This window comes from Trachypithecus francoisi, unplaced genomic scaffold (genome assembly GCF_009764315.1).
Source record: "Trachypithecus francoisi isolate TF-2019V2 unplaced genomic scaffold, Tfra_2.0 Lachesis_group3, whole genome shotgun sequence".
Lineage (NCBI taxonomy): Eukaryota > Metazoa > Chordata > Mammalia > Primates > Cercopithecidae > Trachypithecus > Trachypithecus francoisi.
The window spans coordinates 123,484,032-123,511,648 of NW_022681468.1; the positions used below are offsets into that span (position 1 = coordinate 123,484,032).

General features: G+C 50.3%; 1 protein-coding gene and 1 long non-coding RNA gene across 12 annotated transcripts in view; one reads left to right on the forward strand and one right to left on the reverse strand.

The window, feature by feature from the left end:
* Positions 1–27,617, forward strand: part of MEGF11 (multiple EGF like domains 11) — a 379,541-nt gene that overhangs the window by 268,951 nt on the left and 82,973 nt on the right. For all 11 annotated transcript variants that reach the window (XM_033189695.1, XM_033189697.1, XM_033189694.1 and 8 more), the window contains exons 6-7: positions 22,854–23,100; positions 24,450–24,570. In XM_033189695.1, coding sequence (XP_033045586.1) covers positions 22,854–23,100; positions 24,450–24,570 — 368 coding nt within the window. The remainder of the gene's footprint in view (positions 1–22,853; positions 23,101–24,449; positions 24,571–27,617) is intronic.
* LOC117070481 overlaps positions 9,265–27,617 on the reverse strand; it is a 98,532-nt gene continuing 80,179 nt past the window's right edge. Inside the window, exons 2-3 of the long non-coding RNA XR_004431935.1 lie at positions 25,097–25,221; positions 9,265–10,021 (exon numbers count right to left, since the gene is read on the reverse strand). This is a non-coding gene — a long non-coding RNA (uncharacterized LOC117070481). The remainder of the gene's footprint in view (positions 10,022–25,096; positions 25,222–27,617) is intronic.

A 27,617-nucleotide genomic window follows, 5' to 3' on the forward strand; every position in this document is an offset into this window, starting at 1 on the left:
TCTGAGCTTCTGGCTCCCAGTTCTGTGTTTGTCAGTTTAAGGCTGGGAAAGAACAAGCACCGACTAGCAGAAAGTGGAGGTGGGAGAAGTTGTTTCAGGAGAACAAATGAATAATCCCCTCCTGTCATTTTGATCACCAGGATGTCCTGGAAATTAAACCATTAATTTGTATCTTTTTTTCTTTTTTAAGAGATGGAGTCTCGCTATGTTGCCCCAGATGGAGAGCAGAAGCTATTCGCAGGCATGATCGTAGCACACTGAAACCTCGAATTCCTGAGCTCAAGTGATTCACCTGCTTCAGCCTCCCAAGTAGCTGGGGCTACAGGCATGTGCCACCATGCCTGGCTTAATTTGTGTCTTATAGTAACAAGATTATTATTCTGGTTTCCAAGGTCTGTGTTCAAAATCTCATTGGTGTGGAATTCAGCAATTCAGCACCAAGGACAGCACCCCGGGTCCCATTGCCTGCAGAAATACGTTAGCCCTGGGTGTTAGAAGGCTTGAGAACTGGAAAGATCCTCTGAGGTCACAGAGTTCAACCTTCACCCACTGTAGAATTCACTCCCACAATATTGAGTGCCTATCTGGCCTCTGCTTGAATACCTCCTGCAGTGGGGATCTTACCACCCCCAAATTCAGTCCTTTCTGTTGATGCATAGTTTGCAGTTAGAGATAGCACCTCTGGAAGTGCGGGAGGCCAAGGAATGGTGGCTGTTGAGAAGAGCCTCACCAAATTCTTTTTAAAATTATTAAATATTTGTGGCATACAGGAAAATAGAGAAAATAATATGAAAAACACCCACCACTCAGACTGAACAAATATTAATATTCACTATATTTGCCCCAGATCCTTTTTAAGAAAATAAAATATTACAAAAATGCTTGAAGCCCCCCTCTGTGCCCCTCCCTGGTTGAATTATCCTCCCTCTCCTTCTCCCCAGGGGTCATCTATATGGTTGTTAAGACCCTTCATCCAGAAAGTTATGTCATAGAGAGAAGAGTTCCTAGAGACCTCCTTTTTCAATCCCTTCATTTAACAAATGAGGAAAACAAGGTCTAGGGGGAGGACTTAAGAGCTCAGGGGTGATCCTAAGCACGTTCACAGCCATTATCTTTACTTCTATTCCAGCTTTCAGTGTGGGGTGGAACATGGATTGGTATGTCCATTTTACAGGAGTTTGGGTTGTTTCTCTGCCTTCTTAGCTCTCCCCCTCAGCTCCAAGATATCGACTCACCCTTTTACAAGTGGAAATATCAGGGAAATCACCACTGGAAAAGTTCCTCAGCCTACCCCGTTTTCCATATGAGAAATTTTGAGTCATGGCCAAGATAACCGAATAATAAGGGAAGTCAAATGGACTTGCCTTATGGGGGGTCTAGCATGGGATGGAGTGGAGCAGGACTGTGGGTGCAGGAGCAGGGGGAGTAGCTGTGGCAAAGTTTAAGGCACAGGAAGGCAGGGGCTTCCAGGAACCTGGGAATGAAGGGGTGACTGGAGGGACTGAGCAGTGGGAAGGCTGGGCCTGAGCACTGAGGACTTTGAATGCCAGGCCGCCATGCACCTGGACTTGAACCTTGATTCACAAGCCCTGGAAAGGCTCTTGGCAGGGCAGTGACCTCATCAGATGAGTCATTTGGAAGGACCACTCTGGGGTGGGCAGAGGTGGGGTGAGGGAAGAGACTCGAAGTGGGGTGCTGGTTTGGGAGCCTGTTGCAGCAGTCTGTGGCCTCCACGGCTGCTCTTTCTCCCGGTGCTGTTGGGTTGCTTGGCAGATAAGGCAACTCTCAGGCTTCATTGGTTTATCCTGGGCCATCTTCTCCTCCCCACCCTCCATTCAGCCACCCCTAAGGATAGAAAATTTGCTTTCAGGAGACCTGAGAAAAACATGACAAATAAGGAAAACCTCCAAAGCTCACTGGCACATGGCAGGGAACAGACAAGCACAGGGGGCCTGTCTAGGACTGTGGTTCAGCTCAGATGCTCTGACAGAAGCAGCCCTGGGCCAGGCGTGGTGACTCACGAGTGTAAACCCAGCACTTTGGGAGGCCAAGGCAAGCGGATCACTTGACGTCAGGAGTTTGAGACGAGCCTGGCCAATATGGTGAAACCCTGTCTCCACTAAAAATACAAAAATTAGCCAGGCATGGTGGTGTGCACCTGTAATCCCAGCAACTCGGAAGGCTGAGGCAGGAGAATTGCTTGAACCCGGGAGGCAGAGATTGCAGTGAACCGATATTGCACCACTGCACTCCAGCCTGGGTGATAGAGCTAGACTCCATCTCAAAAAAAAAAAAAAAGAAAAGAAAAAAAAGAAAGAAACAGCCCTAGGCTTAAGAGAACTGTTCTAGGCTCAGCCCTGGTTCACCCTGTGACCTTGAAAAAATCATTTTCCCTTTCTAAACCTCTGCTTCTTCACCTCAAAAAGGGAGAACTGGACTAGCTGATGGCTCAGGTTCTGCAGTTCTAATACTTTATACTTACATCCTCCTCCTCATCCTCTCTGAGTCACCTATGGGACTCTTGACTCTGAGGTCTGCAAACAGCCTGCTCAGCCCTGGTCCTTCATAATCATAATTGCTACAATTTATTGTGCATTTATCATGTGCTTGGCACTATGCTAAGCACTGTGTAATCACATTTAATTACTGCAAGTACCCTACCATGTCAGTGCTATTATTATTTGCATTCTACAGATGGGAGAAACTGAGGCACAGAAAGTTTTAGTAACTTGCCCAAGGTCACCTGCAGAAGCAGGACTTGACCCCGGTCCGTTGGCCTCCATAGCTCACACTCTGAATTCCTATACCTTAATGCCCAGATCCAAGCTCAGGCCCAGGCCAGGCCCCCACAGTAGTGATTTCCAAGTTCTCCTTGGTCCACTTTAAACCGTGAGGCAAAAACTTGTCTGGGGCTCTCCTGGGCTTTGTGAGTGACCAGACCCCACCCCTGTCCTCACCCCTAGAGAGCTCTGCCGAGGAGCCTGCCTCCTGTTTGCTCATTTTAATAAGATTGTTCTCTCTCCTGAGCCTGAGTGATGACAGGTAGCCAGCTAGAACTAACTACAGTGTAAACTTTGCCTCGAAATCCTCTGCGCGCTCTGTAGCTGGAGACAGCTTGAGCCATGAGCTCATTAAGCAACAGAAGCCTATCTCCCCACCACCAAGATGCAGGCAAGAAAACCTGTAATAGATCCACTTTCACACTGAGTCGAAAAGATCCGTGCTCACCCAGTCCCTAACAACTTGCTTGGGGTTGGGGTGTGAAGAGAGGGGATTCCGTTTCCCACCCCCAGCATTCAATTACCTGCCAATTAGGCATTGAAAGGTCCCCCATCCCCCTGCCAGCCCTGACCCAGAAGAGGAGAGGACCACAGAGCTCTCAGCCCAGGTTCAAAAGCCTTTTGATTGTGCACCTGAGTTTATCCCGCTCCTTTCACTCAGGGCCTGGCTTCCTTTGAAAGTGAAATGTTTTAAAAGGAAGAGAAAAGAAAACCCCACACTTTGGGGAGGCCCGCTGGGACCCACTTTGGTTCAAACGTCCAGTTCAGACGGCCTCCCGGCTACCCCCCTACATCTCCCCGCATGTCAGTCTGGGACAGCCTCACCTAGTTCTCCCACCTCCACCTCTTCAGGACCCAGCCATTGAGGGGAGGGAGATGAGAGAGAAAGATAAGTGGGGCAGAGTAAAGGAGGTGAAAATGAGAGTGAGGCAGCGGAGATGGAAACAGAGACAGGTAGAGAGAGAGGTAGAGAAACAGAGACAGGTAGAGAGAGAGGAGAGACATCAGGGAAGCTGCTTCTCAGTCTCCTGTCCTCCCAGGGTGGGGATGAGCAGCAGAGTGACGACCACATTTGTAGTATTTCAGCTTCCAGGGAACCCGATGCTTGGCTGTGACAGCATCCTCTACCTGGCTCTGGAGTGCAGAGGTTTGAGGCCTGAGGGTCTCCCAATCCTTCCAGCTTGGGGAAGTGTCTATTTTTCCTCAGCTTCTAAGTGCCTCTTCTTCCTCTCTCCTCCCTTCCTTAGCCAGACAGAGCCATGAGGTACAGATGTTCAGGTTGTGCACTGCATAGAATAGACACAGAGAAACTTTCGTGGGGGTGTGTGGATGTGTGGGGGGACTCCAGCCTTCCCAGCAGCATCTGAGAGCAGCAGGGAGCCTCTCCAACATGCACTTACTGGCACACACTGCTGGTGGCTGCTCCCAATCCTCTTTCTAGACATCCTCTGAGGCCAAATTTCTGTCCCCACATGTCAGCTCTGAACCCGACAAGTTAGAGAACCTAGAGACTCTCTAACCAGAGTCTCCTGCCCGGGTGTTTCCCAACACACCTGTGATGCCATTTCTGCCTCCAGCCTTTTGCCTCCCAAGCCGCACCCCATCCTTTAAGCCCACTCTCCCTTCAGGCCCCACCAAGTCTCATCTCCTCCTAAAGCCTTCCAGCCCTGAGGCCATCCTCCTCTTCCTACCTCAAGTGCCTTCACCTCTTCCTGGGGGCTTTCGCTTCTCCACTTTTAGTGTGATTTATCCATTGTCTTCTTGTGGAATAGTGCCGCCCACAGGTTATGAGGACCTGAGGACCATGCCATTTTGTTATCCCTAGCTTCTCTAACCATTTCCTATATGGAATTTGCTGATGAATTATTCTTTGAATCAACAAATATTAATATCATCCCCTAATACACATCAGACAGCATGTTATGTTGGGATTGTGTATACAGTGGGGAACAAAACAGACTTGGGCCCTGCAGCTGGTGCTTTTGCTTTTTTTTTTTTTTTTTTTTAAGAGACAGTTCTCTGTCACCCAGGCTGGATTGCAGTGGTGCAATTATGGCTCACTGCAGCCTGGAACTCCTGGACTCAAGCAATCCTTTCACATCAACCTTCCAAGTAACTGGCACTAGAGGTGTGTACCACCATGTCCAGCTCATGGACATGAGCTGTAGAGACAGGGTCTCACTATGTTGCCCAGGGTGGTCTTTAACTCTTGGCCTCAAGCCATCCTGCTGTCTCGGCCTCCCAAAGTGCTGGGATTACCGGTGTGGGCCACCGTGCCCAGCCTGCAGATGCTCTTGATTCCCTAGACCGCTCAGTGCTCACCTTTACACACCAAAGGCTGCCCCCAACAAGCATCTGTCACTCCACCACAGAAGGACACACAGAGCTAGCGGGGAGCACCCAACACCTAAGCTGCCCTTCACCAAGGAAAGATAGAGAGGCTGATGGATAAATGTCCTGGCTTCCTTGCCCTTGACTGGGATAACTGAGGTGGTGGTCTTCATAGTCTCCCAGAGGTCCGGTGGGTTAAGTAGCACTTGTACTTCATCTCCCTTCCCTTCCCTGTGCGCTGCCCCTTTCCCTTACCTGGCTTCCTGGAGCTACCTCAGGGTCTTCTTCTGGGGAAGCCCAAACCAAGTGCCTCCCCTGAAGGAGTTTACAGCCAGCGGATGATGATCATGACCTACTGTCAATCCTGACAGTAATTCTGCTACTTAATTAATTTACTTACATATAGCATGAAGCCTTGATCATTGACTTTATTCATTCATTTATCTCCACATTTTCTTGAATGTTTTGTTGAAATGTAGTGCCGAGCACCTCTTTCTTGCCAGGCATTGAATAAGGTACTTTTGTACCATATCCTGATGACAACCCTATCAGGCACACAAGAGCCCATTTTATAGGAGAGATGAAGAAGCTGAGACCCGAGGAGTGAATGCTTCCTCAGGTCATATGGGTGGTAAGAGACAGAGGTGGGATTTGAACCCAGGTCTGTGTGATTCCAAAGTTCGGGGGCCTGATGGGTCAGCATCTACCTTAACCCAAAGCAAAAAGGAGTGGGCACATGAGGTGGGGGAAGCAGGAAGGTTCTTGAAGCTTCTGGAAAGAGGAAGCATTAATCTGAGCCTAATTAAGGATAAGGGGGCTTCTAGAGGATGGAGAAGACCCCCTCATGTAGGGTCTGCAGGGTCTTTAAGGAGGTGATACTGGGCAGGTGCAGTGGCTTACTCCTGTAAAACCAGCACTTTGGGAGGCCATGGCCAGAGGATGGCTTGAGCTGAGGAGTTTGAGACCAGCCTGGACAATGTAGGCAGACCCCATCTCTACACTTAAAAAAAAAATAGCTGGTCATGGTGGTATGTGCCTATAGTCCTAGCTACTCAGGAGGATCAAGGATCACTTGAGCCCAGGAGGTCTAGGCTACAGTGAGCTGTGTCTGTGCCACTGTGTGCCAGCCTAGGCAACAGAACAAGACCCTGTCTCAAAAAAAAAAGAAGTGACACCCACGTGGAGGACAAGCTTAGTGCTTTGGAAGAGGCTGGGCCCCGTCAGACAGAATGAGGGGGTGCTGAGGCCTGGGCCACTTCTACTAAGTGAAGCTCATTAGATTCCCTCCAAAGTCCCAAACCCCTAAGAGCTCCCAGGATGTTCCAGCAGCATAAAATGTGGAGGTCCTGCTTAATGAAGCCTCCTGCCATTGTGGGCCATGCCTGAGGTCATGAGAAATCCTTAGGGTCATTAACCCCACCCCATTTGCTCAAGTGCTGGTGTGTTCCTTGCTGGGCGACTGATGAGGCCATCAGCTCCCAGAATGGCTCTGGCCCTCCCCACACCTCTAACCTCCTGCCACAGCTCTCAGCTGTCTGCAGGGACCCACCACCGCCGTGACCTGCCCTCTTGCGTCTCCAACTTCTGGCAAACGCAGCACCCGCTTTTAGTGATGGGTAAGACAGATTTCAGGAATCATCACTTGGCACCCAGAGACATAAATAACAATGAGGGGAACTATATTTAGTGAGGCCTCCGCTGCCCCTAAAGAGGGGCACTGTAATTTAAGAAGTCTCGGTTTGTGTACAGCTGTCAGCACATTTTCTGAATCTCCTGGATGCACTGAGCTGCCCCAACTGCTCCTCCTGCCCTCACCTGGCTCTTCCATGGCTGTGTCTTTCTTACCTGCCAGGGGAGCACATCTCACTGGCACTGGGCAGTGTCATGAACAGATCTGAGGAGTGGAAAGACTCATTCTCTCTCTCATTCAAGTGAGCAGGCCCTGGCCTACCAGGGATGATGATGAGCTGCAGAGAGGGACCGTCTCCCTCTTAGACCAGGGTTGCAAGTCCTGCACAGGGAAGTTCTGCTTTACTGCTTTCGTGAATTCATGATGGCGTGCTTAAAGTGCTTCTCATTGCTCTTAAAATCCCAGCTCCCTGCTGCGGCCACACATCCCCTGCCCTCTCTACTCCATCTAAAGCCACCTTGCCCTCACAGTGCCACCCCCAACCCCTGCCTGTGCCTTGACTCTACCAAGCCCTTCCCCACCCCAGGACGTATGCCCAGGCTCTTTCTTCTTGCTGGAAAGCACTTCTTACCTCCTGCTCTTCCCATGGCCACCTCCTCATTCTTCAGTTCTCAGTGTCCGGGTCACCTTCTCAGAGCAACATCCCTGGCCTCCCAATTGAAAGGAAGTCCCTCTCATTGTTTTCTATCAAGCTCTTGTTTACACCTCTATACCCTTACTGTAACTTATATACTTACTTGTTAATTTATTCACTCATTCAGCAAATATTTATTGAGCATCTACTGTATGCCAGACACTGTTCTAGGTGCTGAGGATATAACAGTGAATAAAACAGAGCCCCTGCCCTCATGGAGCTGACATTCTAGTAAGAATCCCAGACAGTAAACAAAAGGATGAAAATAGGTAGTACAGTGATTACATCGTATTAGATAGAAAAAGCACTTTAAAGAAAAAAATAAAGCCAGGGGATGGGGAAGAGAGCTTAGAAAGAGTAATGCAAGAAGACTCTAAGGATACAGTGTTTGAGCAGAGGAATAAAGACCTTGGTTTGCTTGTTGTCTCATTTTGCTGCTGGGCTGAGAGTTCCAGGACAGGACCATGGTGCTTTTATTCCCCACTTCATCCCCGGTGCCTGGCACATAATAGGAAAACAAGCAAGTCTTATTGAGTGAATGAACCAATGACCCGCCAAGCCAACCTCCTACTGCCTCAGCAGAAGTGTCCTTCCTTGGCTTCATCCTGGCAGATCCCAGGAGCAGCCAGTCCCATCCTTTGATAATCACTCTCAGTAGACAGGACGGCCATTTGTCACTCACTCTCAGGTCTCCTTTGTCCAGGGAAACCAGGGGTCATTGTCCAGCGTGATGGATAGAGTGTCCTCTGCCTGGCAGGCCCAGCTGGAAGCTCCTCTCAAAGTCCCTCCCCCGCCTGGGGACAAATGGACCATGACACAAATAACATAAATAGCAAGACAGAATTGAGGAGGTCCCCAATTCCAAAGTGACATGCTTCCCGCCGATAGGTGGAGCCCATGTGAAGTGACTCCACTGGGGAAGTGGCACCATGGGGAATGCTGGGTGGACCTGGGGTCTCAACTCTCCGACTCACCAGACCAGTGGCCTTGGGCAAGCTGCTTCACTTCTCCGGGCCCCAGGCTCTCCATCTGACCAGTGGAATGCCAGTGTTTGCTCTGGTCATCTATAAGCATAGAGGAGCTGTGGAAGCTCAAAAGTATGCTAGACAGTGGCTCATGCCTGTAATTCCAGCACTCTGGGAGGCCGAGGTGGGCGGATCACTTGAGGTCAGGAGTTTGAGACCAGCCTGGCCAACATGGTGAAACCCCGTCTCTACTAAAAATACAAAAATTAGCCGGGTGTGGTGGCTCATGCCGTGATCGCAGCTACTCAGGAGACTAAGGCAGGAGAATCACTTGAACCCAGGAGGCGGAGGTTGCAGTGAGCCAAGATCGTGCCACTGCACTCCAGCCTGGGCGACAGAGTAAGACTCCATCTCAGGGGGAAGAAAAAAGTGCTCTAGAGATAAACAGGGCTATTCCAAATAGCAAGTTTCCTACAGCATGCAAAGGATAAGTTCATTGCACAAGAACTTGGAATAATGTCTTATAGAGTGAGGCAAATGCTCATTTGCTGTATTAGTTTGGAAATTCTATTCCTGCCTATCATTCAATGGCAGCTGTGAGCGGAGGTGCCCAGCACTCATTCGTGCCCCACACTTTGCTTTCCACCTTTGGACGTGCTCTTCTCATCCCTGCCCTACGAATTCCCCCAGGTGACTCCAAGAGATGGAAGGCATGTCAAGGAGCATCCGGTGTTAGGGTCTTTATTTTACAATGGAAAAACGAAACTCTAAAGAGGGGATGTGTCTTCCTTAAGGCCATGCCGGAAGTCAGCAGAGGGGCCTGGACTAGGACCCCAGTGTCCACAACTCTCAGATGGGGTAAGGGGCAGGGAGGGTGGAGGCTTCCCCAGGACTCAGGTGACGTCTGGATGCTCAGGCAGGTCCCTTACCTCTCTGTGCCTCAGTTTGCTCATCTATAAATGGAGATGATGGGAGGATGCAGTAAGATACTACTTGTACAGCCCTCAGACAGTGCTTCACATATAGTAGGGCTCACTGTGTTTGCTGCCACTGCCCTGGATGTCCTGGATACAGCCAGTAGGTGCCAACCCACCAGGCAGCTGGTGTGGGCACCCTGCTCTGCCAGTGAGGAAGTCATTTGAGTATCATCCTTGGTTATACTTATCATCCCCAAGTGCCTGGTCCCTTCAGTGGCCCAGCAGCCTCTGGGAGTCCGCAGGGCTTCCTGAAGGAGACAGAAAGGACAAGAATCCTGCCTAGCTGGAGTAAAACCACCTGCAAACCTGTCTTGATGGGCTCTTCAGCTGTCCTCTGACCTGCGTTTAGCCCAGTGCTATTCAAAGTGTGCTCTCTAGACATGCAGTCCAGGGGCTGTTACTGGCCAATAACGAAATAAGTAAGAAATTGAGAGTAAACGTTTAGCAACCTTTATAGTAATTTTGACATTGCTGTCACAGCCACACACATGGTTGGAGGTTCCTCTCATTGAGCAGGGTGTAGACGAACTTGGGGGTTGTCAGATGTTCATGATGAGTCCCAGGTGGTGTAAACATCATAGGAGTCATGCTCAGTGAGGACCATATAATGGATTGGAAAACAAAACAAGATACATGGTCTTTCCCTGTGGAGAGTTTGGGAAGCAGTGGTTTAGCCTTCCCAGGCCCTCTGCTGCCCACCCAGCCTGTGCACGCGCCTTTCCAGGCTGCCCTGCCAGCCCTGCACGCTGCCTCCCTGTGCTCTTACCGGCCCCTCCACTTAGACCGTCTTCCCTTGCATTCCCACCCATCAGAATCCCATTCCTTCTGCAAGATCCCAAATCCAATCCCACTTATTACACAGGGCCATCCTGGGTAGATTAACCCCTTCCCCATTATACCCAAGCCCCCAACGCACTTTCACCTCCAGCAAGCCCAGCCTTCAGCATCTCATGTGACCTCTGGCTGTGGCACTTAAGCCCCACCCAGTCTGGACCCTACATCCAATCAGCATCTCATGTGACCTCTGGCTGCTGCACTTAAGCCCCACCCAGTCTGGACCCTACATCCAATCAGCATCTCATGTGACCTCTGGCTGCTGCACTTAAGCCCCACCCAGTCTGGACCCTACATCCAATCAGTTCTTAGTAGACCTAGGCCAAAGCAACTCTAAGCACCAGGAGCACCAGTTGGCTCCAGATGTTGCCTTTGCCTAAATGAAAGGTGGCTCAGCTGTGAATCCCTTTGGCTGGAACAGTGGTGGTGTGAATGCTGCTGGATGATCAGCAGAACCAGTGCACCTGCTGGTGGGAACAGCCTCCTGCCAGGCCTTTGGGGTGCAGCATTGACTCCCAGGATGAGCAGCCCAGAGGGAGGATCCCAGGTCCCTCCTGCCCCTGGCCCATGGCCCCTTCTGGCTGACTCTCTGGCTGCCCAGGTCCAAATCACCCTGACTTGCTTCACCTCTCCCTGGTGCTTGTGAACCCACAGATAAGCTGCTGGAGTAGCTTCAACACAACTCGTCTCCCACTTCTCTTTCCCACCCGGTGAGAAAGGCCCCCAGCTCGAGCACGAACAGGCAACAGGTGAGGCAGGCCTTTGTTCCAAAATGTTCCATGGGCCCACCAGGGAGCCAAGCCTCTGCACAGCCTCCACTTCTACTGCACCTTTCTCTGCTTCCTGCATATTCTCTGTGGGGATGTGACTCACAGTGCCAGGTAGAAAGTCCTTTAGGAACAGAGACCCTGAGTAGCACTCTAACTGCCTCCCCACAAGCATCCTTCTCAGTCCCGGGCCCTGAAGTGGCTGCTCAGTGAGTGGGTGATGGGAAGAAAGAACTTCCAGCAAGAACTTCCTCAGTGAGACCTAGGGAAGAACTTTCTGAGTGTGAGAGGAATTCAACACAGACATTTAAAGGCAGAAATTAGATTTTCGCACACCCTCCCCGCTTTTAGCTGCTTAGTGCTTTGTCCCTGTGTGAGGATCTAGCCGAAAACACAGCGGCTTCGGAGCCCTGGAAATGGGAGGTCCGCGGCCCCTGTCACAGCCCAACCCCACTCCAGGCACAGGACTCCTCTGAACTCCATGGGCACAGTTTGGCACACAATCATCTGGCCTGATCCTGTTTTTTGCCAAGAGGGACACTGAGGTCTGGAAGAGTGGTGCCTTGCCCACAGCCCATGACAGAGACAGAGAGAGGCTCCCTCCTCCAGACCAGACCTCATGATTTGAAGGAAGTCTTGGGGAAGGGGAATGATGGGGAAACGGTCATGTCTGGAGTTCACTCCTCACAGGAAATGGGCTCGGACCCCACACCTTCCAGTGCCATTGCCCACTCTGACTGTGAATTCATTTCCCTCGGAGCCTATGTGGCTGGGGAACATCACCAAATTCCCCTTGATCACTACCCTCTTCCTCCCCTGCCCTCCCCCACACAGCCTGAGACTTGCTCAGGGACCCCAAAAGGCAAGTGAGGGGGCCACGTGGGGGAGGATGCAGGGCCAACAAGGCTAGCCCGGGTGTGTCTGCCAGCTGCCTTTGAAAGGCTCTTCCAAAGAGGTAATTCCTTTGTGCACAGACATGATTTATGAGGCTTTCTAGGCAAATTGTGGAGATAAATGGTCTTTGGGGCTGGGAAGCTTCAAAGGCAGTGATGCAAGCAGATCAGAAGGAGCTGGGCCGCTGGGAGCTGGGCCTTCATTAAAAGCCTGTGGGTGGAGGGGAGGGCTTTGAGCAGAGCTAAGGGCAGATAGTTTTCTGGGTCCCTGGGTCCCTTTGGGACAGCCCACCACAGTTCGCCTGAGCCTCACAGACCTCATTGCTGTATAGTATAAGGTGAAAGTGCTGGGCTCAGGTCACTGAGGTGCATTTATCTGCTGGGATAAATGCCACAGGGCAGAGGTTGGGGGTGGTGCATGAGTTCTGATTTGGACTCTAAAACAGCAGGGAGGACAGTGCAGGGTGCTCCTGCCGGGAGCCCAGGTAGGCGGTGCCAGCCTATGTGATCAGCACGGTCTGGAGACCTGGCAGGAGTTCTGGGAGTCTTGCTCCTCTCCTGACTCTCATGGGTGATCTGGACAGGTCGTCCAGCTCTCGGTGTCAATACCTTCTTCTGAACAAGGTATAAAAGAACTCCAGTGCTCCAGCTCTGTGGTGCCTCCCAGGTCCTAAATGTCCTCATCTCAGAAACAGGCCAGAGATCACACTGGCTGTGAGGTTGTGGGCAAGCCACCCAAGCACACCTGCCCTTGGTTTCTTCCTCTGTGAAGGGGGATAACTATAGCTATCCTAAGCAGTTGTGGCTTAAATTGAACAAGATCACACCTGCAAAGTCTCTCACACCTACTGTTCCTTCCCATTATCTGTCCACACAACACTGTGGCATTCTACATCCAGAGCAGATGCTGATTTAAAGAAAAAAAGTCCCTGATAAAGTCCCTGAAGTTGATAAATTTGACTCCCATCTTCCCATCTCCTCTCTCCTAAAGCAGGTTAATAAACATACACATACTCTGCTGAATCTGGCTTCCAGATCTGCTAATTGCCACTTGGATATTAACAGATAACCGAGATATTAATGGCTGATAGTGCCTCAGGATGTGGCTAACCGCCCACCCCCGCCCCCCGCCACACACACACAGAGGCACAAACAGGGGGTTGTTCGCATTTTAATAGGGATTCCTGCAGTCCCTGAGGAACGGGGTCCTAATGGTGCAATGCCAAGCAGGCGCAGTGATATTTGAAGCAGGGGCTCAGTGTTGGTTTTGATTCAGCCATCTGCAGAGAGATGCCAGCTCTGATAAAACTGTTCCTGAATCTCCCCACTCCCTCCTGAAATGTTGACGGTGATACTCCTGGTTGAAATGGACTTGGCTGCCTGGAGCTGTGGTGGAGGCTATGGCAATAGAGATGAAGAAGGTAATGAGCTGGAGCAACTGCCTTTGCTCATGGCATTGAATGTACCCATGGCCTTTGTTCCCCCTCCTGCCCTGCTGCCGGAGACACTACCTGCTCCCAGGTCTCCTTGTCCCTAACCTGACAGCAGAGCGCCCTCCCCAGTTTTAGCAGCCAGCTAGCCCAGAGCCCCTCTCATCACCTGGTGTTCTGACAGTTTCCCATTTGCTTATCTGTTTCTTAAACTGACTGCAGGCTTCTGAGCCCCTAACATGGTAGGTGCTTGAGAATTGTTTGACATTGAGCCTCTCATCTCATAATAGCTGGTGTGATGGGAGGCATAGAGCCCTAGATGAATATGGCCAGCTAGTTTCAAATGCAGCTCTCCAGTTTGTTAGCTGTGTGGTCACAGGCAAGTCACTTGGCTTCTCTGGCCCAGTTTCCTGACCTGTAAATGTGGCAGGTACACAAGATGACTGCTAAAGCCTAGCAGTAAAGAAAGTCAATATATGACTCTCAACTTCACCTTTCACAATCAGGTGATGTTATCCACTGCCAGGGGATGTTTGTCAATATGTGGAGGCATTTTTGATCGTCACAATTGTGTGTGTGTGTTGGGGAGGTACTACTGGCCTCTCATGGGTAGAGGCCAGGGATGCCACTAAATGCCCTGCAATGCACAGGATGGTTCCCCATAGCAAAGAATTTTCTGGCCCAAAATGTGCTGAGGTTGAGAAGCCCTGATTTAGTTATTAAACGTCTCTGAACCTCAGTTTTTTCATTGGAAAATGGAATCATAGCCACATCACACGTGGTTTAACTCAGATCCTCTTTGGAATGAGGCAGGGTATGAATAACAGCACAGGATTAGTAAGAACATTAGAGGAAACAACCCAAGGGAGAATGCACCTGGTCCTGGTAAGCACTCAGGGTTAGGGTTTTCCCCGCGTGCATGTGCTCACTCCATCCCTGCCACCCTAGGAGACGGGTGGGACATGGAGCCACAGCCTCTGTGAATCCCAGCCTCCCCTTGGAGGTTTAAGGGAGGTATAGAGGATGTGGTTAAGTAACACTGAGTAACAAGTGTAATAAATAGATCACTAAGAGCTAATGATACATCATTATAATCCTGTGCTGTCAGCATCTTCTAGGCTTAGGGACTGTGTCAGGAGATTTGGGTTTTAATCTACCTTGGTCTATTAATATTTAATTCCAACAATCTAAGTGGCAGAAAGATAGGAAACTGAGTGATAGCTCAGCTCAGAGTTTGGGTAACCACCTCCAGGTTTTCTTTTTCATACAAACACACCTCCTATCCCTGTGCCCTCTGGCCTGTTTCTCAAGTGGGGACATTTGGCAACAGGGCATAGAATTACACAGCACTGGGACCTGAAGAGTCTCCAGCATTTACCTACCAGTGTTTGTTTCTTTCTTTCTTTCTTCCTTTCTTTCCTTCTTTTCTTTTTTCTTTTCTTTTCCTTCTTTCTTTCTCTTTCTTTTATTTTCTGTCCTTTCTTTCCTTTCTTCTCTTGCTTCCTTGCTTTTGGACAGGGTCTCACTGTGTCACCAAGGCTGGAGTACAGTGGCACCATCACAGCTCACTGCCCGACCACCCAGGCTCAAGCAATTCTCCCACCTCAGCCTCCTGAGTAGTTGGGACTACAGGCACCTGCCACCACACCCAGCTAATGTTTATAATTTTTGTAAAGATGGGGTTTTGCCATGTTGCCCGGGCTGGTCTTTAACTTCTGGACTCAAGCTCTCCTCCTGCCTCAGCCTTTCAAAGTGTTGGGATTACAGGTGTGAGCCACTACATCTGGCCCAGTATTTCTTAATGGAGACACCTTTGGCATTTTTTATTTTTATTTTATGTATCTTTAGAGACAGAGTCTCTGTTGCACAGCTGGAGAGCAGTGGTACAGTCATAGCTCGCTATAGCCTCTACCTCCTAGGCTCAAGCGATCCTCTTACCTCAGCCTCCCGAGTAGCTGGGACTACAGGTGTGCACCACCACACCTGGATAATTTTAGCTTTTGGTAGAGACAGGGTCTCACTGTGTTGTCCAGGCTGGCCTCAAATGTCTGATCTCAGTGATCCTCCTTCCTTGGCCTCCCAAAGTTTTGGGATTACAGGTATGAGCCGTTGCACCCAGCCAGAGTACAGTTCTAAATTGTGTACAATTGTCCCTGGCATTGTTTGTGACAACCTAAATCCCCCTCTCCCATTTCCAGATGCTGTCTTGGGGAGGGTGACCTATTCCAGGCAAGAACCACTGATCCAAACCTGTCATTTTACAGATGTGAAAACAGAGGCCCAGAGAGGGGAGCAGGCTGCCCAGGAGTGCCCAGCGTTGGCTCTGACCTGTCCTTCAGTGCTCCCTCAGAATTGCAGCTTAGGCCTGGAAAGAGTGGAGGGCCTCAGCCTCAGAGAGCTTGACTGTGCTTTTACTGGGGCAAGTCACTTGACAAATGGCCTCGCTCACTGAGAAGTCACTTTATTTATCAGCTGGAATGGTTTCCGGCAGCTGCTGCTCCATCTCTGCCTCCCTGCCTGCTGCTCTGTCAACTCAGGAGCAATCCTGTGACCTGTCAGCTCTCGCTGCTGCTTCTGCAGGTGGGGTGGGAGACTGGGGGCCACAGACCTTTCTGGGAGGGGCTATGACTGCATCAGGCCTTCCCATTGCTGGAGAGGAGAAAGGAGGTGAGGGCCTTGGCCCAGGCCTTAGCACAAGCTGGGGCAGCTTAGGGGCAGTGGCTTCCAGGTTTATTTCCATCCCTTGACCTTCAATTCAGAGGCTGACTCCTCCCCCTTGCTGGGTCTCAGGATTCCTGTCTATGGAACGGGAAGGACTAACCTCCTCTCCCACCCCACCTCCAGCCCAGCATCCTCCTGCACATCTCCCTGATACGACCAGTGAGAACAGAGATCATGGGGAAAAAGAGTTCTCACCTGGGGAGCTTTTCAAGGGACCTATGCGGGGGCCCCACCGCCCTAGACTAATTCATTTGGATCGGCCATGGGTAGACCCCGAGCAAGAGTGTTTCTTCAAACTGCCCCAGTGACGCTGATCTACAGCCAGGCTGAGAACCACTGTCTGAAGAAGCGAATCCTACAAGCAGCTGGGAAGGGGCTCTTTGGTAGCTGGGAGAAGGGCTGGCCAGGCACCTTCATCAGCACTGCTGACAGCTCTTGTGCCCCGCTGAGCTGGCTGCAGGGTGGGACCAGATGGTGGATGTGGGGAAAGTAAAGGGCAATCACAAAGCAAGGACACACCTTAGCTCCTCTCTTCCTCCAGCCCAGAGACACCCCAGGGCTAATGGGGCAGACTGGGCACAGGCACCTAAACCTCCCTATACAGTAGTGAAGGCAGAAAAGCAATGGTCGGCCGCATTATTATTCCTAGTACAGTCCATAACGGCATCAAACATATTTAGTTGTGTCCCTTTAATGAATTCAGGGACTCAAAAAGATGCTTATATCCCAGTGTTCACTGTTGTCTTGTACACAATAGCCAAAAGGTGGAACAACTCAGTGTCATCCACAGATGAATGGATAAACAAAATGTCTGTCCATACAATGGAATATTATTCAGTCATAAAAACGAGTGAAGTCCTGATACAGGCTACAACATGGATGAACCTTGAAAATATTATGCAAAGTGAAATAAGCCAGATACAAAAGACTGATATTCTATGATTCCATTTAGAATCTAGAAATATCTAAACAGGCAAATGCATAAAGACAGAAAGAGGGCAGGTACGGTGGCTCGTGTCTGTAATCCCAGCACTTTGGGAGGCCGAGGAAGGTAGATCAATGAGCCCAGGAGTTCAAGACCAGCCTGGCCAACATGGTGAAACCCCATCTCTACAAAAAAAAAATAAGAAAATTAGCTGAGTGTAATGGTGCACACCTGTAGTCCCAGCTACTCAGGTGGCTGAGGCAGGAGAATCACTTGAACCTGGGACACAGAAGTTGCAGTGAGTGGATATTGCACCACTGCACTCCAGCCTGGGGCAGAGAGATACTCCATCAAAAAAAAAAAAAAAAAAAGGCTGGCCACAGTGACTCATGCCTGTAATCCCAACACTTTGGGAGGCCAAGGCGGGCAGATCACGAGGTCAGGAGATCGAGACCATCCTGACTAACACGGTGAAACCCCGTCTCTACTAAAAATACAAAAATTAGCCAGGCATGGTGGCACACCTATAATCCCAGCTACTCAGGAGGCTGAGACAGGAGAATCGTTTGAACCTGGGAGGCAGAGGTTGCAGTGAGCCAAGATCATGCCACTGCACTCCAGCCTGGGTGACAGAGCAAGAGTCTGTTAAAAAAAAGAGGGGAGGGGAGGGGCTTAAAGGTTACCAGTCGGGTAGGGGGTGGATCTAGGGAGTTACTGCTTCATGGTTACAGAGTTTTTCTATTTGAGGTGATGGAAAAGTTTGGAAATAGTAGTGATAATTGGTACAACACTGTGAACGTAATTAAGGCCACTGAATTACACACTTAAAAATGATTAAAATGGAAATTTTTATGCTATATATATTTTACCACAATAGAAGAAAAATCTGAATAAACCATAGATAATCTTAACTGAAGAGAATAAAATTATGGGAAATAGGGCCAGTCGTGGAAAACCTCGGACCTACGCCCACCATTCACACATAAACCAGTCCCTGAATAAGGCACTTGTGGAAAATCAGTCTCTGCTCTCACCTCTTGGTGGATTTTCAAGGGTGGCTGTTGAAGCCCAGGCTGGCTGCCAGCATACCATGTCCACCTGCAGCAGGTGCTATTATTATGGGCTGTTGTGAGAATTAAAGGAGAAAATTCACTTTGCACCTTTATCTCGTGACTTGGCATTAGTAACTGCCTGATCAACTGTAGTTACCAATTTAAAAGCCTGTCGGTGAAGAAGACAGTGGTGAAGCCACTTCCTCTTGTGGGGACCCAGGGGCACACTAAGCCTGGACCCTGGACCCCAAAGTCTGAAGCGGTCAGCAGAGGAAGGGGGTGAGTTGCCCAGCCTCAAGGAATAGAACAAGCCAGGCTGCACACTTCCAGGTGCCCTTCAGCCCTCAGTAGCTGCCCAGAGACGATCTAGCCACTTAAAAAATCAGCCAGGAATCCCCGCTACTCAGGAAGCTGAGGCACAAGAATTGCTTGAATGCAGGACATGGAGGTTGCTGTGAACCGAGTTTGCACCACTGCACTCCAGCCTGGGCAACAGAGTGAGACTCTGTCTCAAAAAAAAAAAAAAAAAAAAAATCAGCCAAAGCCCAATATAATTAGGAAGGAGAACCTGGGACAGAAAAAAAGAAATATGTGAGGGGTGACATTCCAAGGCCAAATTGGTAAAAGTTTGCGATTCTCTGTGAAAGAATGCAAAGTCCTCTTGTAATTATAATGATGGTAGTTTTTAGTCACCTTCAGCAGAGTTGATAATTGACTCGCTGCAGCTCTGCCTCATTTCTCTGTCATTGCTGGGGAATGAGGTGTTTTAAGTGAATTTTCTAGATAACTGAAGCTTATCCCTGTGAACCCTTAACATTGTTTTTTGTTTAATCACTCTGGGGGGAAATTTCTCTAGAATGAATTATACACTTCTCTGCTTCCTTAATCAGAATATTCTAAACTGAATGTAACTTCTTCCTGTCAATTTGGATATGAGAGGCTATTTGCCCCTATATTAATGGCTCCAAGTTGCTTTGCTTTTTTTCATCTATAAATATTTCCTATTTCCATGGTTTCTTCCTATGACACAGAGCTCTTGCTCACATATTTTTAGGAGCCCCATAAAACATGCAGACATTGGCCAGGCATGGTGGCTCATGCCTATAATCCCAGCAGTTTGAGAGGCTGAGGCAGGCAGATTACCTGAGGTCAGGAGTTCGAGACCAGCCTGGCCAACATGGCGAAACCCTGTCTCTACTAAAAGTATGAAAAATTAGCTGGGCATGGTGGCAGGTGCCTGTAATCCCAGCTACTCGGGAGGCTGAGACAGGAGAATTGCTTGAACCCGGGAAGCAGAGGCTGCAGTAAACTGAGATTGCGTCACTGCACTCCAGCCTGGGCAACAAGAGTAAAACTCCGTCTCAAAAAAAAAAAAAAAAAAATGCAGACACAAACATACACATGTGCATATACACACACACTCACATGCCAGTCTGTGTTGTGAGAAAGCAGAGTGCCAGTCTTAATAGAATTGTGTTTACATGTCCTTCTATAATGCCCTGAGCCACCCTTATTAGAGCACGTCCGTAGTGTACCATGAATGCTGCTCCAGCATTTCTGCCCCGCTAGACTGTGCACCCCAACAGGGCAGGGTGCTTTCTGGCAGTAGCAGGTCCTTGGTAAATGTTTCTGAATGGACAAGCAGAAGAATGAAAACACCCAAGTGTTACCATGTGGACTTTATGACAACATTCTGGCTTCCTTATCAGAAGGCTAGTTTTGCTTCCTACTGGGTTTTGGCTGTGCCAGAAAGAACAGAGTTTGTTTGATAAGCAAAGCATAACTGTATGCTCTGAGATGCACCAAGAACAAACTGGCTTTTGGCTCCAACAGTTTCATACAGAACCAAGGTCTCAGGGCCGTAACTGCAGCCCCAACAAAGGAAGGGACTTCCTTGTGCTGGATCCTGGGGTGGTTCATAGTGATGAACAGAGAAGAAGTGGCTAGTCTCTGTGGTATCCCTGACCTGTGCTTTGTGGCTGCCACCTTGTCCTCAAGACCACCTCTAAATTTCACTCCTTGGACTCTTCCTCCAGAAAGTGTCCCAATGACCTGCAGTGGGGAGAGCTAGAACCAGGAGACCTGGACTTGCTCTTGCTGTAACCTCGGGCAATCACTTAACATCTCTGACCGTGTATTTCTCCATCTGTCAAATGGGAAAATAAGAAAACCTAACTTACATGGTTGTTGTGAGGTTTAAATTTATTCATGTATATAGCACTTCTAGGATGGTGCCTGGCACACAGGGAGCTTTTAAAATGTGGTTGGCTGGCTGGGCGCAGTGGCTCATGCTTGCAATCCCAGCACTTTGGGAGACGGAGGCGGATGGATCACCTGAGGTCAAGAGTTTGAGACCGGCCCAGCCAACATGGTGCAACCCCATCTCTACTAAAAATACAAAAATTAGCCAGGCATGGTGGCATGCACCTGTAATCCCAGCTACTCGGGAGGCTGAGGCAGAACTGCTTGAACCCGGGAGACAGAGGTTGCAGTGAGCCGAGATCACACCACTGTACTCCATCCTGGGCAATAGAGTGAGACTCTGTCTCAAAATAATAAGTAAGTAAAATGTGGTTGTCATTATTATAATACAGTCACAACATATGGACAATAAGCTATGTGAATTAAACTACATGTGCTTGGCAACTAAAAGAGAAATGGTACCATAGATGATTCTGCTGGTCCTCCTGCTCACTGAATGTGTGTCCCAGAGAGAGGATAAGGTAGGAGGTGCTGGACTGCTAGACAGTCACTCTCTGTCCTGTGAGCCTTTATTTATTATTATTATTATTATTATTATTTTGTTTTATTTTTGAAATGGAGTCTTGCTCTGTTGCCCAGGCTAGAGTGCAGTGGCACAATCTTGGCTCACTGCAACATCTGCCTCCCACGTTCAAGCAATTCTCCTGACTCAGCCTCCCAAGTAGCTGGGACTCCAGGCGCACACTGCTACGCCCATCTAATTTTTTGTATTTTAGTAGAGATGGGGTTTTACCGTGTTGCCCAGGCTGGTCTCGAACTCTTGAGCTCAAGAGTTCCACCCACCTCAGCCTCCCAAAGTGCTAGGATTACAGGTATGAGCCACAGCGTCCAGCCTTCTGTGAGCCTTTTTCAATGTGAGTGGAGGCTGTAGCTATAAATGGACTTAATTTTTGCTTTACTCGCTGTAATAGCAGGTGGAAAACATAGGGTGAGACTCACTCATAATTTGGCAGCTCAGTTTGTGTGTATGAATACTTGGGGCACAGATGAAGAAGGGATGAACCAAGATAGGGTAATAGGGGTTCCAGGCCTTGGTGGTTCTGTCTGCTAAAGGATGATAGGCAGGCTCCATGACACTGATCACTTGACGTTGGTCAGCAGGTGGGAGGGACATGTGGGGGACTGGTGGGGCTGATCCTTCCACCAACCTTCAGCCCCCAAAGACCACATGTGCTCACTGACCACACTGGAACCTTGTACCCTTGTACGTGCCCAACATTTGAATACCGCTGTATCTTTGCTTATATTGAGCGTACCCAAGTGACACCTTCCCAATCCCACTCACCTGCCCCCTTTCCTCTCTGAGTGTCTAAACCCTAGAAACCTGGAGCACAAACAGCAACAGATAATCTTGGTGACCGGCCATTCTAGTTTGCCCAGGACTGAGGAATTTCCCAGAATGTGGAACTTTCGGTGCTGAAAGCAAGATGGTTGCTCACCCTATTAGGCAGACAAGTGAGACATCCTTCACAGCCCACTTGAGATGGCTTCTGTTTTAAGAAGTCTTGTCTGATCTCCTTAGCTGGAAGCAATCATTCTTTCCATCGAACTTCTCCCAGAACATTATGTGTGCCTGTCCATGCCTGAACTCCACACCCCAGTCTCACCCCAAAATTTGAGTGAATGAGGCTGTAACTGAGGACATCTTGTTATTGTGTGTCCCATACGCATGAGGCGAGGGTCAGAGTGGGAGGTGGCAGCAGGCTGGGTGACCTCTCTGGGGCTCTGCTATTCAGCCCCTTTCCATAGCTGTAGAGTGTGAATTTCTGCAAAACTGGCTCAGCTATCGCTCTTTGGAACATTTAATTACATGTAAAGATCTTGAAGGCTGTCTGTTACTTCCCAGGGAAGCATTTCTTTTTCCTGCTCCTTCTGAAGCTGGCTGCTTGGAAACTAATGAAATTGAACTGAAGCCGAAGCAACCAGCAGGCGTAGCCATTACTGAAAGGAAGAAGCATGAGGAAGAGATGAAAAGGGTGACGGAGATGGAGCCAAGAGAGGGGCAGGGAGTTAGAGGAAATATTCCCAGAGAGTGAGTGAAATGCAAAAGGTGAGAAAACCAACGCGTGTGGAGAAGAGGGAGAAGGGGGCAGGAAAGATAGACAAATGGGAGCCGGACTGGGCTGGGTCCAGCAGGCCCCAAGAAGACGGGTAGGGTCACAGAGAAGAGGGGTGGCAGATGGGAAAAGAAAGGGCCCGGCAGAAAGGAACAGAGACAGGCAGCCAACCAAGAGCTTAGCAAAGACAGAGGGATGTAAACAGCTTGTGGCTCCGGAATTTCAATCAGGAGAGGGGGATTTAGGGCAGCCATTTGGTTGGAAGAGAATGGTCGGACCAGGAGATGGGTTCTGAAGCTGCCTTGAGGAAACAAACGCTCTGCCCTTCTTAGCCTGTGTGACTGTTTGCATGGCTTGGTGGAAGAACTGATGGAGGTTATGAGGCGCCAAAGCTTCCACCCAGGCACCCCTTGCTGCCGCCTGTCCAGGGAGGAGCACTGCAAAGATGGGAAGGCCGCATGGGCATCGGTTCCTGGCCCCTGCCCCAAGGAGAGCCTGCGGGGCTCCTGATCCCTGACTGCCCTGTCTCTTGCAGGCTGCGACAGCGACCACTGGGGGCCCCACTGCAGCAACCGGTGCCAGTGCCAGAACGGCGCCCTGTGTAACCCCATCACAGGCGCCTGCGTGTGCGCCGCCGGCTTCCGTGGATGGCGCTGCGAGGAGCTCTGCGCACCTGGCACCCACGGCAAGGGATGCCAGCTGCCGTGCCAGTGCCGACACGGTGCCAGCTGCGACCCCCGCACCGGCGAGTGCCTCTGCGCACCTGGCTATACCGGCGTCTAGTGAGTCATGCGGCAGGGCCTGGACGGGGCGGGACTTGGAGGGTGCGTGGGTGGGGAGAGTGGAGGGGGTGGAGGGGCTGGGGCGGGGCCTAGAGTGGCCGCCTTACCGCAGCTGCACACCCAGCCCTGGGCTCCTTGTGGGTGGGCTGGCTGGTGGGACCAGGAGGCTTGGGATAGTCTTGGCTGTGAAATCTCCTGTGAGTCTAAATGCCCAGGCCTCACCCACGCAGGTCTCAGATTCCTGCCTTCCAGGACCCCGTTGACTGGTCCTTCCTGAGACTGCCCGAGTGGGCGCTCTCTAAAACCCTCCCAGAAGGCCCTTCCTAGCAGAGACAGTCCTTATCTTGGAAGTCTCTTCTGACCTTACCCCATATGATGCTGCTCACCTGGGACCTTCCCTTTTAGGGCATTTGGGAGAGGTGTGACACACATAGAGAGAAGTGAGGGTCCTGGGCAGATACCATGTACAGATTTGGGAGGATTACTCTGCTGTTCCTCTCCCCTACTTTCTCTCCCGAGACACCAAACAGCCCCTCACTCCAGTTCCCTGGAGAATAGTATTGACAGGAGACCTACAAGACTGCTTAGCCAAGACCCCCTCAGAGGCAAGATTGAAGTTCTCCTCCCAACCCCGTAGCAGGCTCAGTGCCCTCTCCAACAGCCTAGATCCTGAGGGGTGGCCAAGGACTCTGACCACAGAGACGTTGTTGATTGAGGGTGTTCCCTACCCCGATGTCTGGTCAGCTCCTAAGTCCCAGTGAGCTAGAGGCCAGGGCCATTGGATGAAGGCCCAAGACCAAGACCTCATGCAAATCCTGCTCCACACTTCAACAGCGCCCAGTCCCTGCACATGAGCCTGTCATGGGAGCTGGGAGCCTCCCCGAGCCTGGAATGAACGTGCTCCAGATTCTTCCCCTCTCTGAGTCTAGGCAGATTCTTGAAGACGGGATCCATGGGCACTTTTCAGTGCCTTCATTCATGGGATTACTTTGGCCTAGCATGCCCTTCCTTCCATTCTCCTGGTGAAATTGACTTCACCTTTAAGGCCCAAGTAAAATGTCTTCCTCCTCGGGAAGCCTTCCTCAGCCTCCTCCCCAGAACAGTCTTCTTTTACGCTAAGAACACTTAAGTCATCCCAAAAGTATTGGCCCAAGCACCCTACATTCCAATGTATTCAGTCTGAGCCCTGCTTCCCCCTCCTGGCAGGGAGCAGGACTGCAGCTCAGCTGATGCTGTACCTAATACAGATCCATTGACTGTGAAGGAATTCCTAGGGAACCCTGGAGCACTGGGGCCCTGCCACCTGACCTGAATGCCGCTGTGTCTAACACCTCTGCTTCTCCATGCAGCTGTGAGGAGCTGTGCCCTCCTGGGAGCCATGGAGCTCACTGTGAGCTGCGCTGCCCCTGCCAGAATGGGGGCACCTGCCACCACATCACTGGCGAGTGTGCCTGCCCCCCAGGCTGGACGGTAGGTGGGCCCAAAGGATCTGGGTGGGGCACTGTAAGAGGACTGAGCGTTCCTCACTCACACACACCTTAAAAGGCTAAATTGGCCGGGTGCGGTGCTCACGCCTGTAATCCCAGCACTTTGGGAGGCCAAGGCCTGCAGATCACTTGAGGTCAGGAGTTCGAGACCAGCCTGGCCAACATGGCAAAACCCAATCTCTACTAAAAATACAAAAATTAGCGAGGCGTTGTGTCATACATCTGTAATCCCAGCTACTTGGGAGGCTGAGGCACAAGAATAACTTGAACCCACGAGGCAGAGGTTGCAGCCAAGATTAAGTTACTGCACTCCAGCATGGGCAACAGAGTGAGACTCTGTCTCAAAAAAAAAAAAAAAAAAAGCTGAATTATTCTCCCACTGTGAATACCGTCCCTCCTATTTATCGCCATAGGGCATCACTAAATGCTGCCAGTGGTGCCGTGGACACAGCTTTGAATCCCAGGTCTGCCATCTCTAAGTGCTGTGTGGCCTGAAGCAAGTTACTCACCTCTCTGAGCCTGTGGTCTCTCCTGTCCAAAGAAATTGAATTCTTCTTGTAAGATTAGCTCTGTCTTTGGATGTAAGTGCCCACATGAGCAGCCATGGGCCCTGGGCCAGAGGTGGCAGAAAAGGCTGGGAAAAGAGGAGAAACAGCAGGTATGGATGACCTGAATTTATCTAACTTCGCCCCCTGCACTTGCACACACACACATTCTGATTCTGTGGGCCCCACAATCTGTATTTTAACAGGTACTGCAGGTGACTCTGATGTAGCCTCAAGCAGCCCAGGTCTCATGTCTGGGAAAAACAATTGTAGGAAAGGAGGATAAGATTTGTCACCTCATGGGCTCAGGTCTCACAGCCAATGTTGACCCTGAAAAAAGCTTCAATTACTCTGCTTCCCCAAGTACAAAACTGATATAACAACAGTGAGCCCTGCCCTGCCCTGCCCAGCTGCCATGGTTGGTGGCTGGCTCATGTGAGGCTATGCATGTCTAAAGTCCTTTGCAAACTCTGAAGCCCTCTATGATGGCTTGACTTCTATCCCTGGGTGTCACAGACCCTCCACGAGCCTCCTTTTAGCCAACACACCCTGCCTGTCAGTGCCTTCCCCACAGACCAAGCCCTTAGAGGCAGTGAGTCAGCTGAAGCTGACCTTCCTGGGCTGCATCCCTGCCTCTGACTCTCCAGTAACATGCTCTGTTTCAGGGGAAGCTCAGCGACACAGTCCGCCACCTCCCCTGGGGCCTGAGGCTTTGCAAAGCCAGAGAGGACAGGGCTGCTGAGCAGAAGCAGGATATTTTAGGAGGCTGTGAATGCAGAGGTCACAGGGACAGATGGGAGGACACCTGCAGGGCCCTTCGATGCAGGCACAGTCTTGTCAGAATTTTTTTAGGGCAGGAAAAGGACCTTGGGGACCACTTGATCCCACAGCATCCAAACCTGACTGCACACCAGAGCTGACAAGCAGGTGGTGGGGGGTTAAAATGCAGATTCCCAGGCTGCGTCTGTGACCTCCTGGGACTGGGGGATCTCTATTTTTAATAAGCTCCCCAGATGGTTCTGAGGCAGCCAGTCCTGTCTGCAGGTCTGCATTTGGAAAGAATTGATCCAGACCATAGGACTTCCTTCTGTGTTTCACAAAAGCTTATGGTTTCTTGTGGGAGAATGGGGGCGGGAGCCTAATCATTAGGAATCTGGTCCCCACCCCACCCCCACCTCTCCATTTTAATCTAGTTTCTATAGTGAAGTGCTCTAGGTAAGATTTCACATAAAAACAGGGTTTCCCAGCTTTAAGAGATTTGGATCCCACTGGTCTGTCAATACCTTCCTTTCTCAAATGAAGAAGCTGAGGCTCAGAGGGGGTAAGGGACCTGTTCAAGACCACACTGGTGGTTAGGAGTGAGGTGGAGCTAGAATCCAGGTCTCCTGACTCCCAGCCCTTGGTGTCTGTCTGTCCATCTGTCCGTCTCCTCTGAGGAAGAAAAAGGGACTGCCACCACCTCTCCCATACCTGCCCATTTCTTCCACCCTGAACCAGTCTCTGGAAAGGCCCTCTCATCTCCAACCAGCTTTTGGAAATCCACCCAGCAGGCGGGGTCCTCAGAGGCCCAGCTGCAGCAGAGGTTGGATCAGGATGTGGTGGGCAGAACAAGTGCACAGCATCCCTTTGCCTGTAAAGGCCTCTCTGGAGACACTGCTGAGGCTCGGGTGGTTGAAGAGGGGGAAGGTGAGACGCAAACCCACAGAGGGATTGTATTTCTCCCCAGCACAGCGAGAGGTTTGTGCTCCCAGATGACAGGAAGCTCTGTTGACAGAAGCCTTTGGATTGAGGACTTTATGTTTTTAATTTTATTGTAGACAATTGCATTTCTATTTTTGACATAGCATTTAACTTGCAGATTTGTATGAATTATTAATACCCCTTGTGCATGCAGAGTCACCGTATAATGAAGTTGCACTCATGCCTGAGGCTCCTCCCAGGGACAGCAGGGACCAAGGAAAGATACTGGGGAGAAGGCTCCCCACTTTAGCATCTTCCTTTGCCTGACTTCCCAATGGCCCTATGTGACTTCAAGCACACATTTTCCAACTCAGGGATATACAGATTGCTGATTCACACCATGCACCTCCCCAAAGACCCGGGCCATTGTGTGGAACTGGAGAGAGGAGCTGTCAGGCCAGGAACTCTGGCTCTCCAGGCCCCTCCTTAGAGATTCCTGGCCACCAGGCCCTAAGCATGCCCACAGGATAGTCTGCTAGCCCAACATGAAGCCTGTTTCAGACAGGGTCTTTGCAAAGAGCCTGGGGAATTGTTTCCCCTCTTTTTCTGGGCTCTGAGACCTTTCAAAGCAGAGAAATCAGTCTGAGTACTTTGATGTGAGTGAGAACTAGAGACAGAGAGGGAGAAGGAAATAGGATTGACATCCCCCACCCTTAGGAGTTCACAGTCTTATGTTGAGGACTGGATACGGTGTGTGTGTGTGCCTACATGCATACACACACACACACACACACACACACACAAA